This window comes from Polyodon spathula, chromosome 45 (assembly GCF_017654505.1).
Source record: "Polyodon spathula isolate WHYD16114869_AA chromosome 45, ASM1765450v1, whole genome shotgun sequence".
Lineage (NCBI taxonomy): Eukaryota > Metazoa > Chordata > Actinopteri > Acipenseriformes > Polyodontidae > Polyodon > Polyodon spathula.
In genome coordinates, this window is record NC_054578.1 from 803,775 (window position 1) to 818,890 (window position 15,116).

The window sequence follows — 15,116 nt, forward strand, 5'->3', positions numbered from 1 at the left end:
GGGATGGGCTTTATTGAAAGAGGGGAAGAGAGCCTGTGGAATTACATTAGGGATTAGGGATAGGGATATTTTAGTTTTTGGCATCTTCACTGTACACCAGAAGCTGTCCAGTTTGTTTACATTCCCCATCAGTAATTTCCCCGGCATTTTTGGAACGTGCTTGTGGCAACACCCTGTCACTCTGTGATACGATTGATTACTTCATTTCCACGGAAACGGCATTTCATTCTCTAGAGTAGTTTAAACAGGAACTGTTGTACTCAGACTAACCTGCCATTGCGGGAGCAAGCGTTCATGTAAATATCCTGGGACGTGTTTTGTAGAAACGACACACTGTGACAGCGGACGCTTTGGTGCGGTTGTTCTGTTTTGAAGAGTTTCTGTGCGCAGCGTTTGTTTCAAACTGTGTATTTGTTCCAGCGATTGTGTTTGAGTAATGAAGTGTGCAAGGGCTCTGAACTTGCAGTTCTCTGTTTGCTGTTTCTGCCGCTGGCCAGCCTTCTCCCCACAGCACTTTACCAGCGTTCTATTCTAAACACTACCAGACCGTGTGCACTGCAGCTCTATTCAAGCTTTATCAGGCTTTCCTTAGCTAATTATTGATTTAAGGAGTGCATGGTAAACGCCGGTACCTCTTGCATTAGATGCCATGTTGCAATGTGCACAGCAGGTTAGAATGCAAAATTGAATAAAATCTGTTTTATGGTCATTCGGGACAACATTGAAAAACAAAAAATAAATTGAATACTGTTCTGCTTTTCAGGTGCTGAGGCGACATTTGTAAATCTTGGTAGGAGACAAGAATCAGAAACGGCATCTTCTCACATTAAAGAGGAGACCCCAGAACTGGAACCTGTCCCCATTAAAGAGGAGACCCCAGAACTGGAACCCGTCCCCATTAAAGAGGAGAGTCCTGCGCTAGAATCAGCAGAATGGGAACACCTTTCAGGTAAAAATACAAAAGAAAGATTGAAACGGCAGGGTGTATTGTTCTATTGCTGTAACTCCAGCACAGAAACAAAGGATGGTTTCCATTCATCGTAGCACTGGAACTGATCCGCATTGAAGAGGAGAGTCCTGTACTGGAATCATGTCTCCATCATTTTCACAAAACGAAAACTTTCAGAGTTCTTATCAAAATCCCGCCTCTCACTCGTGAAACTCTTCTCTGCTCTCAGGTCTGAGGCAGTCTTCTATGCGGACTTGTTTCGTTTTTCATTAATAATAGCGCTGGGAGAAATGTGGAATTGCCATATTCAGAAATCCTTCAAGATTAAGAGATTCCGTCTTTTGAATATTCGTTAGTTTTGCAAAAGCATTCTCCAAGCCGCTGTGTTGTACGCTGTCTTTTTGAAGTTGTAAAAGTCACCAGAAGTATGACTAGGTTGTGACAGCCTTCTCTACCCACTGAATTAATAACAAAACGCAGAGCGCCGTGGCGTGGTTCTAGCGTGTGCGTGAACACGCTTCCCCCGTGACGTGTTGCCCCTGAGTTTTGTTTTCAGGGGATCGCTGCTGGAGATTGGTCCTTAACCAGCTGGTGGGCGTGTCCCAGGGGAGCTCCCAGACACACCTCTCTGCTTGGAGACACTATTCTGTAAATATGTGGTCATCAGAGGTCACTAGGGGTTGTTCGTGGTTATGAGGGGGAATCCTGCAGAACAGTGAATGTAATAAATGCTGTATAATAACCTTTGCCTCTTTCTTTGTTTAGCTTGTAATGTCGATGAAGGAGGGCAGGACCCCACTGCATCACCCTACTGCAAAAACCCTTCCAGTGGCAAACCGCAGAGCAAGAAACACAGAGAGACGACACCCCGAGAAGAGAATGTAAAACACTGGAGAGTCCAGATTCCTTCTGTAGGAGTGTCGTTTGTTCTGGAGAGTACAGAGACTGCAGATTCTGCATGTGTGAACAATTCTGAAACCCAGGGCAGCTTGAAGACCTTGTCTTGTTCTACTGAAGATGGGAAGAGTTCCCGGCGATTAGGCTGTCCTAAAACTCGCAAGGGAAAGCAGACAGGAGGGACTGCATTTCCCTGTGCTGACTGTGGGAAGAGTTTCAGTGAGTTATCAAACCTTAAAAGACACCAGCGTGTTCACACAGGAGAGAAACCACACCACTGTAAGGATTGTGGGAAAAGGTTCTCTCGATCAGAGTATCTTAAAGCACACCAGCATGTTCACACAGGAGAGAAACCACACCGCTGTAGTGATTGTGGGAAGAGCTTCACTCTGTTAGGAAATCTTACAAAACACCAACGAACTCACACAAGAGAGAAACCACACCGCTGTAAGGAATGTGGGAAAAGGTTCTCTCAATCAGAATATCTTAAAGCACACCAGCAAACTCACACAAGAGAGAAACCACACTGCTGTAAGGATTGTGGGAAGAGCTTCTCTCGATCAGTATATCTTAAAGCACACCAACTAATTCACATTAGAGAGAAACTACACCGCTGTAGTTATTGTGGGAGAAGTTTCACTCAGCTAGGAAGTCTTAAAACACACCAACTAATTCACATTGGAGAGAAACCACACCGCTGTAGTGATTGTGGGAGAAGTTTCACTCAGCTAGGAAGTCTTAAAACACACCAACTAATTCACACAGGAGAGAAACCACACCGCTGTAGTGATTGTGGGAAGTGTTTCACTCAGCTAGGAAATCTTACAAAACACCAACGAACTCACACAGGAGAGAAACCACACCGCTGCAGTGAATGTGGGAGAAGCTTCGCTCGAATAGACAATCTTAAAATGCACCAACTCCTTCACACAGGAGAGAAACCACACCACTGCAGTGATTGTGGGAAGAGCTTCAGTGAATTAAGAAGACTTAAAAAACACAGTTTAATTCACACAGCAGTGAAACCCTGGAGGCTGAATGTTCAGAACATTTTCATCTGGTGAGACACCTTCAAAAGCAGGACATTCTCACAAGACAAAAACCCTGCCGCTCAAGAAATTAATGTCATTAAAAAACGAATAAAACTTTAAAAAAAAAAAACCCATTCCTTCACAAAGACAAGATGATGAGTCTGATCCGAGCTTCAAACAAAACAGGCACTTTTCACACATTCCCAAGAGGGAGACACTCTCGCTGGTAAGAGAGAGGCGCGCCGGGATGTTTATGTTGTGGGAGATGTTGCTTTCCGATATCCCCCATTAATTAAACAATCTATTGATGAGGATACATGGGTCGTTATTGGACTTAACTCCTGTATATATTGAGGCTGTGTGGTCCAGTGGTTAAAGAAACAGGCTTGGAACCAGGAGGTCCCTGGTTCAAATCCCAGCTCAGCCCCTGACTCCCTGTGTGGGACCCCGAGCGAGTCACTGAACCCCCTTGGGCTGCGTCTTTGGGGTGAGACTGAAGGAACCAAATAGGATCAACCAACAGACATTTGGGTGCGGTTTTACAATGTTTAGTGAGGAATTTGTGAAAGGAGGGGGGAAGGGCAGAATGTTTCAGTACACCATTAGGTTGGGTCAGATGTCCAGGGGCAGTGGGGGGGTGGTAGAAGAAGGACAATGCCTGCTTGCTAGATCGTAAATTCCAGGCTGAAGTGAACATAACAACCGCAACGGAGGGGGCAATCATGCCGCACAGCTATCCTCTATTGGTTGAGTATATGAGTTTAGGGGGTAGGGATGGATGAATTGTCTGCTGTGTGCCGAATCCTGATAGGAGCAGGGAATTTTATGTAGAAACTATATAACCCATGTATGTGCTTTACCCCAGCAGAATACACTAGTAACTGATGAAGTGACTGTTATTCTCCGGAGCGCTCTGTATTTTGATGACCACTGCAGTAAACCTTTGATGCAACGATCGATGTGATTGATTGTGTCTGAACATCTATGCACTTCATTTTGCGACCCAACAAGACATTGTTGTAAGAGACTCTGCAGCTGATGCACGGCTCACACACCCTAGCCTTGTAAAGTGCTTTGTGATGGTGCTCCGCGATGAAAGGCGCTATATACAAATATTAAACATTAATTCCCTTTGTTTTAATCTAGGCGCTGGTCACTGAACTAAAAAATATGCCCTTTATTTCTTAAAAAAACAATAATGTGTATATGGTTTGGCTAAGCCACATGTGCTGTCTGTTAGTAATGAAAGCTGTGCATCTTTCACAGAGGAGGGTGTATTTTGAAGTTCCATACGGGTCACTGAAAATCCACCTTTTTCTGTCTGCACTGACACAGCAACTACACTCCTCGTCGATTACTAAACGCTCTTACATTAAAACCAGAAGGAAAAGACTGTCGCATCGCTGCAAAGGCAGGGCTGCGGCTTGGCTTCTTCACGGCTAAACTCCTGGAGCAAAGTGCAAACGCTGGGCTTCTCTTTGCATCCCTCCAGGCTGGACCGCGGCGCAGGGACCATCGCGGGATTGGTATTCTTCTGTATCCTTCATCAGACTGCTTTATTTCTTCAAGAGACTTTTGCACATCCCTCCAAGGCATAAAGGAGTGATATTTGTTGTCTAAATACAGTTTGTATAGATCTTACAGGTATTGATTTAGTTATCTCTGAAGTATCTGGTAGTTTTTCCCAAAGTATTTCGCTTCTGAATAAACTTTTTTTTTGTCTAGTATTCTTTTACTTTGTTAAACAGAACAAACAAGCATTTAATGGAAACCAAGTTGTAAAAGATACTGTCACATTCAGCCATTCTGATACTTCAAGTAAAACTGTGTTTGCAACCAACCAGTTAAACCCCAGACATGCATCATAATTCATGCATTTCCATCACAGTAACTTAAAATCAAGTGAAAACGTGTGAATGCAGCATTTTAAAATGTGGATTATGAAACATAATTTGCTTCAGCAGTTTGTTGTATTGCAAACTTGTAAAATGCATTCATCCCAAGATATTATGCATTACTGTAAGAGGGCCATTTTGTCAATGCTATGATGGGCTGAACACGTTTTGATTTGGTAATACGTGTGAAAAATGCATGAGAGAAAAGGCAGCACGTGTTAGAAAGTGGCTTCAGAGGGACTTTGGATTTCAAAATTACTGTTATACCCCTAACCTCTTGCTGTTGGGAGACTACAAATGAGAATCTTATATGAATTGAAGAGCCCAGCTTCATTTGAGAGGTAGAGTGTGTTCAAGGAAACACGTTTCTAATGCAGTTATATTCAATAAATGATAAACCGCTTTATATGAAAGCCACTGCCTCGATTGTTTCAATGGCATTCAGCTGGCATTATCAATTTAAAAGTTTCAATGGCGTTATCTTACATAAACTAGTAGAACCACAAATTGCTTATCTGCCAACAACAAAAAAGTAAGTCATTATGTAAACAGTATTTAGAACATATTTTTAAAACCGGATATGAAAATTTGAATTGGACAACTTAGTTTCTAATGTAATTATATTCAATAAACATACAAGATAAAATAAGCAAAGCAAAGCTTTCTCTATTGAAACGGAGCGTCCCTAGCAGTGGGCGTGGTTAAACCCAACTCGCGACACTGATTGGATGCTCGCCCCGTCGAGGGGATGGAAGGGGCGGGTTTTGAAACTGGAGTCCAGTGTCCGCCATTTTGGCTCCGGCTGCGCTGTGTTTCAGTTCGCTTTGTCCCGTCGCGGATCCGCAATGGCGCCAGTTTCACCTCAATTATTATCACTGTTGTTTTTATTTCAAAGCTGCTGCTGGCGTGCGGGTGTCGTTGCGTTTTTTGTTTGTTTTCTAAAAAAAAAAAAAAAAAAAAAAAATCTGAATGTTTTTAGTTAAGGTGACGGTTTAGATGTGAGATCGACTAAAGAAAGCAGCAGCAGCTCGCCCCGCTTGCAGAGAGAGAGCCAGCGAGCGAGAGAGGTAAACAAAGCGTCTGCTGATTTTAATGCACCTTGATTTCCAGTCAGCGCAGCACAAGTTCATCACACACCTTTTAATTTGCATTGCGTTTACCTCGACAGCAGGAGAGCGTTTTGAAAGCAGCCTGTTGATAATATTATTGCACATTCGCATTGCTTCTCAACAGCCAGGGCTAGAGGGAGGAGGGGGGCAACACAATTAATTATACAGCTTCAACCCCTCCGACTAGAAATTCTGTGCCTCCCAGAGGCTAAAGGGTTACCTGCCATTTTTTTTGGTTTCTTGGGTTTGTCAAGCAGTGCAGCTGCTCGCCTCGGTCTCGTTATTGACGCTGCCCTGCTACAGTTGCAAGTTTATTTGACTATGTGAATATCGGAGCAGCTGAAAACCTCATTGCCACACGCCCAGGGCAAGCGCCCATTCCGCACCCAGGCAGTGTTCCCAGACCAGTACCAGAGGATACTGCAAACAGAGAAATAACCTGCACACGCCGTGCCTTCTTCAAATGCTGCTCCCCGTTTAGGCAAAATCTGCAGGGCTGCAGCGAAGGGCTTGTAAAGGACTTTGTGATGGTGCTCTAACTGTGAAAGGCGCTATATAAAGATTATTATTATTATTATATGCACGCCTTTTGCAAGTTGTGTCAGCCTGTTGCAGTACACAGAGGAGTCCATGTCAGATGTCAAGAGCAATTTCAAATAAAGCTTGATGTGTGATTTTAAATGCTATTGGATTAATGCATCATATAGTTTACTGAAGAGCAAGTTCTGTGCAAATTCAAATAAAAGCACTTTCTCTGCAGTCTGAAATGACAAAGTCTTGCCTCCTTTTCTTCAGTGAGAACGGATCAGCCTCACTCACAGGGAGCTTCTGAGATGGAAGCAGCTCACATCAGCCCAGAGCTTCCTATTCGATGGGTTGTTTCTGCAGACAGGACTGTTGAGATCAAGGAGGAAGTGACTGAGCTGGGGTGCGACCAGGCCAACGAGCGGATCCTGCAGGAGGAAACGCCACCTTCTAGCGTCGCTGAGAGAGGTGAGGGAAACTGGAATGCTGGGAATAGAAGATTACAGTATATTAAAGGGTTATTTATTTCTGTGTTAAGGGTGCTGTGAGAAATGAACCTGCCTGAAAGGAACCTGTCAGTATAATCAGGTGGCAAACAAACTTGCAATGAAAATGTGCCGTCTGTAAACCAGGCTGAACGTGTGTAAAATTAAAATTTAAAAAAATCAGCAATGAGTGTTTCTAAAGTACAGGAACTGTTTTGCAGTGGTGGCAGGGTACAATGACTACAACTTAGAGTTTAAAATCATATTAATATTTTCTTTTTAGACAATAAACCAAGCAAGTTTATGGGCACAGTAACCCTCGACAGCATGTGTAGTGAGACGTGTCCCACTGAGTTTATTAAAGATGGTTTTAAAATAAGTTTTCCTCATTGACAGCCATTATTTAAAATGAGGTTCACATTAACAGGAGTGATATTAAGCGGGTTTGACTGTATTCTCATCAGAGTTCACTCTTGGAGTTGGTCATGGTTATGAGGGGAAGCCTTGCAGAAGAGTGAATGTGTAAGGATGCTTTACAATACCCTTTGTCTCTCTTTCTTTGTTTATCTTGTAATGTAGATGAAGGAGGGCAGGACCCCACTGCATCACCCCACTGCAAAAACCCTTCCAGTGGTAAACCGCAGAGCAAGAAACACAGAGAGACGACACCCCGAGAAGAGAATGTAAAACACTGGAGAGTCCAGATTCCTTCTGTAGGAGTGTCGTTTGTTCTGGAGAGTACAGAGACTGCAGATTCTGCGTGTGTGAACAATTCTGAAACCCAGGGCAGCTTGAAGACCTTGTCTTGTTCTACTGAAGATGGGAAGAGTTCCCGGCGATTAGGCGCTCCTAAAACTCGCAAGGGAAATCACACAAGAGGGACTCCATTTCTCTGTACTGATTGTGGGAAGAGTTTCAGTCAAACATGGAGCCTTAAAACACACCAACTAATTCACACAAGAAGGAAACCACACCAGTGTGATGATTGTGGGAAGCGCTTCACTCTGTTAGGGAATCTTACAAAACACAAACAAATACACACAGGTGAGAAACCACACCACTGCAATGACTGTGGGAGAAGCTTCACTCAGTTAGTAAGTCTGACGAGACACCAACTAATTCACACCGGGGACAAACCACACCACTGCAGTGATTGTGGGAAGTGTTTCACTCTGTTAGGAAATCTTACAAAACACCAACGAATCCACACAGGCGAGAAACCACACCGCTGCAGTGAATGTGGGAGAAGCTTCATCCGAATAGACAGCCTTAAAGCACACCAGCGAACTCACACTGGAGAGAAACCACACCACTGCAGTGATTGTGGGAAGTGCTTCAGTCTACTAGGAAATCTTAGAAAACACCAGCTAATTCACACAGGCGAGAAACCACACCGCTGCAATGAATGTGGGAGAAGCTTCACTCTGTTTGGGAATCTTACGAAACACCAGCTCAATACACACAGGACAGAAACCACCTCGCTTTAATGAATGTGGCAAACGTTTCGCTGAATCAGGAAGTCTTAGAAAGCAGCAGCGTGTTCACACAGGAGAGAAACCACACCACTGTAGTGAATGTGAGATGAGGTTCTCTCGATCAGACCGTCTTAAACATCACCAGCGAATTCACACAGGAGAGAAACCGCACCGGTGTGACGACTGTGGGAAGCGCTTCACTCAATTAGGAAGTCTTAAAAGACACCAACTAATTCACACAGGAGAGAAAACATAACTGCTGACTGTCAGGAAAGGTTTCCTTAAAAACCAGGAAATTCTCACAAGACAAAAAACCCTGTGTTTACACTTTGAAACAGACCAGAGGATAGCATTAAGGTTGAGAACTTCAGAGCTTCAAACGAAAGGCACTTTAAGGGAGGGAGGTGCTATTTCACACTGTTGGAAAACATGGATTGCGAATTGATTAGCAGTTTGCTACGCATGTGGACTGGCAGAGCTATACTATTGTTCTTTTCTGAAAAGAGACTAATATTGCAGATAGCAGACTGTTTGGTTCAAATTGCATATGGTGTGGACAATGCTGTGGACCAGAAGGGGCCAGGCTCTAAGACATTTTGAAAGCAAACCTTAAAGTGGCTAAAAGGCTCCCAGGGACTAGCGTTGGACCCAGAGGTTATCAGGGAGAATAAGAAATAATGCCACTGGACTCAAAGGGTCTCAAGCGAAACGGAGAGATATGAACAAGGAAGATGACAAAAACTAGATGTATGCACCTTTTGGGGCGCCAGGGGTTTGGCGAATGCACTGAGTTCAGAGGTTGTCACACAAGACTACACTCACAGACACACACAATAAATTAAATATATGGTAACAGAATAATGTGTTGGACCTTTGCTGTTGGTTAAGTGTCAGAGAAAGAGGACGTGGACCATCTATATAGAAGGGTATTTAATGTCATGCAAACATTGTAAGAATGAGTAATCTGTCCTGTACCTGGGACCAGACTCCCTGCATATTTCAATAAACCTGACAACTGATTGAAGAAAAGGACATTTTTTTCAATCTACTTACTCACCCTCCTATTTTTAATTTACATCACTCCCCCTCGCTGGTAAGAGAGAGACGGCGGGGATGTTTATCTCGTGGGAGATGTTGCTTTCCGATATCCCACTGACTGAGACTGCAAACATTAATAGATCTACTGATGGGAGTCATGGGTCCTTGCAGGACTTAATTGCCTTTGTTTCAATCTAGGGGCAAAAACACACACCCTATATTTGTTAAGAAAATTAATAATATAATGTGTACATGATTTGGCTAAGCCACATGTCCTGTCTGTTAGTAATGAAAGCTGTGCATCTTTCACAGAGGAGGGTGTATTTTGAAGTTCCATACGGGTCACTGAAAATCCACCTTTTTCTGTCTGCATTACCACAGCAACTAATGCCTGTGCTTGGAAACTGCCTGGAAACTCCGCTCATCGACTGCTAAAAACGTTTTCTTGAAGGAAAAGCAGCGCTAGAAAGGCAGGACTGCGGCTTGGCTTCTTCACGGCTAAACCCCTGGAGCAAGGTGCAAACGCTGGGCTTCTCTTTGCATCCCTCCAGGCTGGACCACGGCGCAAGGACTATCGCGGGATTGGTATTCTTTCTCCTTCATCAGACTGCTTTTCTTTCTTCAAAAAAGACTTTTGCACATCCCTCCAAGTCAAGTCGGGTAACTGAACGACAAATTGAATTGTAATGACTAGCATAGAATTATAATGTTGTTTAAACATCCCTGAAGTAACTCTGCTTTTTCTGTCATATAAATTGATAAAACTTGTCATATAAATGTTCTCCCAACCTGTCTTCATTATTGTTTTGCGCAAACTCCCTCTTCACAGTGTTCGTCTCAGCAAACGTTTGAGGCGAACAGACCAGAACCAGAACAAAATGTAATGTTCTCGAACCTTCTCCTAGTAGAACGCGCTACCTCCCGCTCAGCTGGTCGCTTAGCAACGTGTCTCCCAGAGACACACACACACAGTGCGCATTATGTTTGCAAGTCTCTAAATCTGCTATCTATACTCTTTCACTGGGCATACAGTAGTCGTGGGCAAGTGGTTAAGGACGTGACCTCTATTCGGGTTTCCCGGCTGAGGTTCGAATGATGGGAACATTTGGCATGTCTATATGGTCAGCTTAAATGTCTCAATTCCTAATCTCTCAGAGAGAGAGAGAGAGAGAGAGGCCTGGCCTGGGTGAGGTTATTGATGGTGGGTGTCTGTCCGGGGGCAGTATAGTGAGCAGCTCATCAGTGTTTAATGCGGTCTGCTCTGAGACAGTACAGTGAGCGACTCATCAGTGTTACTTGCGTCCCACAGGAAAATTCAGCAACAATATTAAGAACATAAGAACATAAGAAAGTTTACAAACGAGAGGAGGCCATTCGGCCCATCTTGCTCGTTTGGTTGTTAGTAGCTTATTGATCCCAGAATCTCATCAAGCAGCTTCTTGAAGGATCCCAGGGTGTCAGCTTCAACAACATTACTGGGGAGTTGATTCCAGACCCTCACAATTCTCTGTGTAAAAAAGTGTCTCCTATTTTCTGTTCTGAATGCCCTTTGTCTAAACTCCATTTGTGATCCCTGGTCCTTGTTTCTTTTTTCAGGCTGAAAAAGTCCCTTGGGTCGACACTGTCAATACCTTTTAGAATTTTGAATGCTTGAATTAGGTCGCCACGTAGTCTTCTTTGTTCAAGACTGAACAGATTCAATTCTTTTAGCCTGTCTGCATATGACATGCCTTTTTAAGCCCGGAATAATTCTGGTCGCTCTTCTTTGCACTCTTTCTAGAGCAGCCATATCTTTTTTATAGCGAGGTGACCAGAACTGCACACAATATTCAGGATGAGGTCTTACTAGTGACCTGATTGAAGCATTCAAAATTCTAAACGGTATTGACAGTGTCGACCCAAGGGACTTTTTCAGCCTGAAAAAAGAAACAAGGACCAGGGGGTCACAAATGGAGATTAACAAAGGGGCATTCAGAACAGAAAATAGGAGGCACTTTTTTACAAAGAGAATTGTGAGGTTCTGGAATCAACTCCCCAGTAATGTTGTTGAAGCTGACACCCTGGGATCCTTCAAGAAGCTGCTTGATGAGATTCTGGGATCAATAAGCTACTAACAACCAAACAAGCAAGATGGGCCGAATGGCCTCCTCTCGTTTGTAAACTTTCTTATGTTCTTATGTATCAGAGCCGCAATGGAGCCAGTTTCCCAAGTGAGACTGGGGTCAATTCAATTCTGACCTTGACTTCATACATAGGAAACTGTATCCAATGTCCGCCATCTTGGCTCAAACCCTCCATAGATTACAATGGGGATCTGGGTCCGTTTCAGAGCCGCAATGGAGCTAGTTTCCCAAGTCTGACTGGGATCAATTAAATTCTGATATTAACCTCATACATAGGAAACTGTACCCCATGTCCGCCATCTTGGCTCAAACCCTCCATAGATTACAATGGGGAACCGGGTCCGTTTCAGAGCCGCAATGGAGCCAGTTTCCCAAGTGTGGCTGGGATTAATTAAAATCTGACCTTGACTTCATACATAGAAACTGTACCCCGGGTCCACCATCTTGGCTCAAACCCTCCATAGATTACAATGGGGTTACGACTTTGAGAAACCAGTCGCCTAAACGACAAGGCGCTGTCCTCGTAAACCAAGGATTGTGGTTTCCGCTCAATATTTCATTAAAAACGAGCAATATTTGTGTTCTTTGGCGATGATATGTTTTCATGTCTTGATATCTGCTATACTCTTACACTGAGCACACGGTAGTGTTGGCTGAGTGGTTAACCTGCACTTCATTGGGGTTTCCCCGTGCAGGTTCGAGTCCTGCTGATGGCATCACTGTTTTCCATGTCTCCGTACTAAAGGAGTGGTCAGCTTAAATGTCTCAGGACAGTAAACGGTATAGGGCTCCTCTTATAGGAACAGACACGCTGGTGGAAGATGAGCCCTCTTGAGGACAGTAAATATAACTTCAGGAATGCAGTCCTCATTGACAGGCGAGGCATTGTAGTCACACACTGCCTAGGAAACTGTAACCAAATACAGACTTGCATTGACAACAAAGCGTCCCTCAAGAAAATCACACCCCTATTCAGCCAACACCAGCGGCTGTCTAAAACGAGGCACGCAGTTCAGAAACGAGTCTCTGCGCATGACTGAATCGAAGCACTCATCTCAGAACAGCGTCTCTGCGCATGACTGAATCGAAGCACTCATCTCAGAACAGCGTCTCTGCGCATGACTGAATCGAAGCACTCATCTCAGAACAGCGTCTCTGCGCATGACTGAATCGAAGCACTCATCTCAGAACAGCGTCTCTGCGCATGACTGAATCGAAGCACTCATCTCAGAACAGCGTCTCTGCGCATGACTGAATCGAAGCGCTCATCTCAGAACAGCGTCTCTGCGCATGACTGAATCGAAGCACTCATCTCAGAACAGCGTCTCTGCGCATGACTGAATCGAAGCACTCATCTCAGAACAGCGTCTCTGCGCATGACTGAATCGAAGCACTCATCTCAGAACAGCGTCTCTGCGCATGACTGAATCGAAGCACTCATCTCAGAACAGCGTCTCTGCGCATGACTGAATCGAAGCACTCATCTCAGAACAGCGTCTCTGCGCATGACTGAATCGAAGCACTCATCTCAGAACAGCGTCTCTGCGCATGACTGAATCGAAGCACTCATCTCAGAACAGCGTCTCTGCGCATGACTGAATCGAAGCACTCATCTCAGAACAGCGTCTCTGCGCATGACTGAATCGAAGCACTCATCTCAGAACAGCGTCTCTGCGCATGACTGAATCGAAGCACTCATCTCAGAACAGCGTCTCTGCGCATGACTGAATCGAAGCACTCATCTCAGAACAGCGTCTCTGCGCATGACTGAATCGAAGCACTCATCTCAGAACAGCGTCTCTGCGCATGACTGAATCGAAGCACTCATCTCAGAACAGCGTCTCTGCGCATGACTGAATCGAAGCACTCATCTCAGAACAGCGTCTCTGCGCATGACTGAATCGAAGCACTCATCTCAGAACAGCGTCTCTGCGCATGACTGAATCGAAGCACTCATCTCAGAACAGCGTCTCTGCGCATGACTGAATCGAAGCACTCATCTCAGAACAGCGTCTCTGCGCATGACTGAATCGAAGCACTCATCTCAGAACAGCGTCTCTGCGCATGACTGAATCGAAGCACTCATCTCAGAACAGCGTCTCTGCGCATGACTGAATCGAAGCACTCATCTCAGAACAGCGTCTCTGCGCATGACTGAATCGAAGCACTCATCTCAGAACAGCGTCTCTGCGCATGACTGAATCGAAGCACTCATCTCAGAACAGCGTCTCTGCGCATGACTGAATCGAAGCACTCATCTCAGAAACGCGTCTCTGCGCATGACTGAATCGAAGCACTCATCTCAGAAGCGTCTCTGCGCATGTCTGAACACGATTCTTCCGTTCACGGTGTTCTGCATGAAAACTGAAGTCGAGTCAGTAGCCAATTGGAAAGAGAAAGATCTGCCAGCTGTCCAATCAATCGTTAGCAGAGGCGGGTGTTAATATGCCGGTGTAGAAGGGGGAGTTCTGTGCTGACTCTGCTGGCGTGTCCACAGCGCTGCAGGAAGAGGGCAGTAGTTGTCCAGGTGGGAAAGGGGGTGTGTGTACTTTCCCTCTCTCTGAATGGCCGGGAAGCGGGTCTTGGGGGGATTGTTAGTGAAGCTGTAGCGCAGGTGGGTGATCCGGGTCGTGCGGGTAGCGGCCACCGGGATATCTCTGCCAAGTGCAGCACCTTTATCTTTGTAGTTTTATTACTGGTTTATTTTCCCTTTTCCTTTTGCCTTCTATTTTTGAATCATTGTTTGGAGCACCTGCGAGTGCGCCTGCACCCTGAACTGTTTAGCGTTTGCTTGGTATTCCCGTGGTTCTGTTTACCATAGTTGGTAAGCAGACCACGGACAAACAGCGCCCTCTGCGGGCTAAAGAAACAAAACACACTTGAAAATAAAACTGCGCACCTGTGTGGTGTTTTCGATACACCTGTCTGTCTCCTGTGTCAGTGAATTACCCACCACCCTTCCACAGCCGGGTAAGCACTGAATTTCGCCCACTGTTATTGAGAAAAATAATACATTTCAGTATGTAGAATTAAATTTTCTATCTATGTTAAGGGAAACATTTTCTGAATAATTGTACTGGAGTTGAGCGATATATATATATATGTATGCATGCATATTTTTTAGTAACGAATTGTGTTTGATATTATCTTTTCCACACTGCAGCACTGTTGTTAAAATATTTGCATATGTAGTTATTAGCCTGTGTAGAGCAGCAACTTCATCTGTGATCTCTGAGCTTTCATTCATTTCAAAGGTATTTGAACATATCAGTGGTTTTAGTCACATGCAGCCCATGCAATTGCATGGGGCTCCCTGTTGTCATGGCTCTGGTATATATATATATATATATATATATATATATATATATATATATATATATATTATATCTCAAGTCTGCACCACAATGAATGACTTACTCAAATTCAAACTGGCTTGATTAGCTTGACCGGAGTGATTCCGATTCTCTTTGCCTAATCTCGGTCAACGAAAACTGTACTTTTGTGTTCTTTGTTTCCACACAGTGAGTCTTCCCTCTGCTCCTGTATTGTCATGCTGACTATTATCTATATCAGTGCTGCTCAAAGTAAT

The 15,116-nt window shown here is 44.4% G+C and overlaps 3 protein-coding genes across 6 annotated transcripts in view; all 3 read left to right on the top strand.

Moving 5' to 3' along the window:
- Positions 1–3,303, top strand: part of LOC121305930 (zinc finger protein 436-like) — an 8,065-nt gene extending 4,762 nt beyond the window's left edge. For 3 of the 4 annotated variants that reach the window (XM_041237605.1, XM_041237606.1, XM_041237603.1), the window contains 2 exons: positions 764–949; positions 1,715–3,303. In XM_041237605.1, coding sequence (XP_041093539.1) covers positions 764–949; positions 1,715–2,910 — 1,382 coding nt within the window. In that variant the 3' untranslated portion in view covers positions 2,911–3,303. The remainder of the gene's footprint in view (positions 1–763; positions 950–1,714) is intronic. The other variant, XM_041237607.1, reaches the window with a different exon arrangement.
- The window catches only part of LOC121305860, a 189,323-nt gene that overhangs the window by 130,942 nt on the left and 43,265 nt on the right, over positions 1–15,116 (top strand). The gene's annotated exons all lie outside the window — the stretch shown is intronic.
- Positions 5,735–8,849, top strand: LOC121305961 (zinc finger protein 79-like). The gene is made up of 3 exons (XM_041237679.1): positions 5,735–5,839; positions 6,677–6,874; positions 7,471–8,849. The coding sequence occupies exons 2-3, from the start codon at positions 6,715–6,717 to the stop codon at positions 8,376–8,378; spliced, it is 1,068 nt and encodes a 355-aa protein (XP_041093613.1). The 5' UTR covers positions 5,735–5,839; positions 6,677–6,714; the 3' UTR covers positions 8,379–8,849.